Source organism: Chrysochloris asiatica, unplaced genomic scaffold (genome assembly GCF_000296735.1).
Source record: "Chrysochloris asiatica unplaced genomic scaffold, ChrAsi1.0 scaffold00052, whole genome shotgun sequence".
Lineage (NCBI taxonomy): Eukaryota > Metazoa > Chordata > Mammalia > Afrosoricida > Chrysochloridae > Chrysochloris > Chrysochloris asiatica.
Window position 1 is genome coordinate 12,874,830 of NW_006408570.1, and position 3,139 is coordinate 12,877,968.

At 40.9% G+C, this 3,139-nt stretch overlaps 1 protein-coding gene across 2 annotated transcripts in view; it reads right to left on the reverse strand.

Moving 5' to 3' along the window:
• SLC1A4 (solute carrier family 1 (glutamate/neutral amino acid transporter), member 4) overlaps positions 1 to 3,139 on the reverse strand; it is a 30,598-nt gene that overhangs the window by 5,881 nt on the left and 21,578 nt on the right. Inside the window, exon 5 of one of the 2 annotated variants that reach the window (XM_006862958.1) lies at positions 301 to 534. The exons of the other annotated variant lie outside the window; for it this stretch is intronic. Within the exon in view, the coding sequence (XP_006863020.1) occupies positions 301 to 534 (234 nt within the window). The remainder of the gene's footprint in view (positions 1 to 300; positions 535 to 3,139) is intronic. 2 annotated transcript variants of the gene reach the window in all.

The following is a 3,139-nucleotide window of genomic DNA, read 5'->3' on the forward strand; positions in this document are numbered from 1 at the left end:
GACTTATGGTGAGCTCATGTAAGTTGAGTTGAATTGCTCCGTGTGGGTTTTGAAGGTTGTAATCTTTCAGAAGCAGCTCCCCAGGCCTGTCTTCTGAGACGCAGGGAGGAGTGTAAGAATTCAAGGAAATAGAGTTGTTGTTGTTGTTAGGTGCCATCGATTCAGTGGATGGTCCTAATTTAGATTTTCAAGGAATTCAAATAAAGTGAGACGCTGTTCATGCATGCAGTGCCCACAGTGCTCACCTGGACCTATGTTGATATGGCTCAAAGCAGCCAGGGACACCTGAAACCCACTCACCTGGAACAGGTGGCAAACGCTGTGGCAAATGGTGTGAGGAGGCCCAGCAGAAAGTGATATGGGTTTTTTCGTGTAAAAACAAAATAAATAAGTGGCAGAACAATGATTCCATGAATTAAGTGTCCTAGTATGGATGCAAAGATATATTTGCCCAAGCTGGTCACCAGCACGACAATGTCCTTCATTTCTACAATCTTGCTTCCAACCAGGAACATGATGCCCACAGGCACATACCTAGGGCAGAAGCACAGGGTACTCATCAGTGAGGATGGTCAAGTGGAGACTGGAGTGATGATACACTTTCAAATGGGTGGTTTCCTTCTCTCCCTCTGAATAACTCTGAGGATTAGGGGTCATACCATCCCTATTTTATAGGCTGAGTACAACTGAGATTCTTACTCACCTTGGGTAATGGAGTCAGGACCAGAACTCTGACTTCTTAGAACCTTTGGACATAACACGTTTCTGGACATTCATGCTGACCGCAGTGGAAAGGCATGAAACTTAGGATCAAAGAAGCCTCCAGAGACTGACCGAGAAGTTGACTGTCAGTTTTGCTTATGCGTGTTCTGTGACTTGGAAACGCAAAGGACTAACACCTCCTTCACAGACTTGCTGTGAGGCAAAACTGAGCCAGAGCTGGGGCTTTTGTGAAGCTTTAAACCCTTCTGTACTTCAGAAAACATGATTCTGTGGGGAAAAGTCATTAACAATAACATGTAGGGAACTCTGAGTGCAAAGATTTTTTTATGGAAGGATAGAAAAGAGGAAAGGGAGAAATATTAACTATGGGAGCTACAAAGAAAAAGAGTCAGGTTTTTTTTTTTTTTTTACTGTAACACAGACTGAGGAAGAATTTTATAACTACTGACTTTATTTATGTGTACATTTTAATTGTTGTTAAGTGCCGTAAAGTCAGTTCAGACTCATAGCGGCCCTGTATGGGGTTTCCAAGGAGCGGCTGCTGAGTTTGAACTGCTGACTTTGTGTCTCAAATTGACCTTGTGGCCCAGTGCTTTCTCTATGGCACTATACCAGGACACCACATTTTAAATATATAGGTTATAATGTCATATAGTTCAGTTTTCAAAAGGTTCAAAACGATGAACAGTCCAAAAGCTCCCTGCTATCTGCTTCCTTTCCTGAAAATAAGTCACTGTCAACTGGTTTCTTGACTCCCCCCCCCACCCCAGAGATATTCTAAGAGTATTATTAATGATAAGTTCCATTATAATACATGAATACTCTTCTTCCAAGAAATGAAAACTTCATAGATTAGGCCAAAAACTTCTTTAGGCACCATCCTCAAGCCAGTTTCCTCCTCAGATGACCATTCCAACTTCCCAGACATTTAGGAACATATGTATCTACTTCAATTTGAATGCCTATTTTCCACCCCACACACAGGCCTTTGAGATCTTTGATTTATAGAAATCTACCTTATTTCCTTTAAATACCACTCTCAGATCAGAATACCATAGGCTGTTTTGCCATGGCTCACCTGGTGGGCTCGTATTTCATCACTGCAAACAAGCTGTCTCATTGTGATACCCTCATGCCTAGTTCCTCTAGGCAGAGACACCAAGAAGTGGGGCTAGGAGGCATGTGGGTGTACACATTTTAAACTTTAGTAAATACTGCCCAGTTGCTCCCCAAATAGCTATTCCAATTCACATTGCCACCAGCAGTTTAGGAGAATAATCCTTCCCCTAGGCCAGCGGTTCTCAACCAGGAGGGTGGGAGGTGGGATGATTTTGCCCCCAGAAGGCAGCTAGCAATGTCTGGATGCATTTTTTGGGTGTACAGTGTTGGAGTGGGATTGCTACTGGCATCTGGTGGGTAGAAGCCAGGGACCACAGTCCAACATTCTACAACGTACAGGGCAGCTCCCAACAAGAAGTCAATGGTGATGAGGAGAACCCTGCCCTCACTGAGACCAACGCCTCATAAAGCCACTTTTCATTTTCCCTGATTTGTAATGAGACTGGACACACATTTGTTGGTCGTTCAGGTTTCCTTTTCTGTTCACGTACTTGCCATGTTCCTAATAGTATTTCAGTCTTTTCCCTTTTCAGTAACTGGAAGTCTCCTTATCAGTGTTTCTCAAGCAATCTTTGGTGAAAGATCAGTCTATTTCTATTTTTAGCCCTTTGTGGGGCTGTCTACAAACAACAAAAATTTAAAATAAAATGCAATGTAAATACTAAGAAAAATGATCATATGCTTGGATGTTGCAGCAATGTGAAATTGCTGTAAAAGTTTCAAAACACATAACCACAATTTCCCTATAAATCTCATTGAGGACAAACAGTTTTCTACTGGATATTAATGCTTTGAAATCTGTGTGTGTATATGTATACATTTACATACATAGAGTAAACAAAAACAAAGCCATTTTCCCAATACTTTTTTGTCTTTTAACTTTTTTTCATGGTGTATTTTGCATGTAGATAATTTCTATTTTGATGTATAGTCACATTTAGCAGTGCTTTATGGCTTTTGTATTTTCTTTAGGACTTTCCCAGCTCTTATATTTTCTTTTCATACATTTAAAGGGCTTCCTGTTTCCTTGTTTTTCTTTCCTTCTTGGTTAATTTCACCCAAGAGTTGGCACCACGAGTTTTGTAAATAAAGATTTATTGGAACACAGCCACACTCATTCATTTACCTTTCACTTATGGCTGCTTTGACACTACAATAGCAGAGCTGAGTAGTTGCAACAGAGACCTATGGCTCACAAAGCCTAAAATATTTAGTATCTGCCCTTTAAAGAAAACTGTTTGCCAGCCAAGTGTGTAATTCATCTAGAAAGTATTTCTTGGAATAGTGTAGGGTAGGC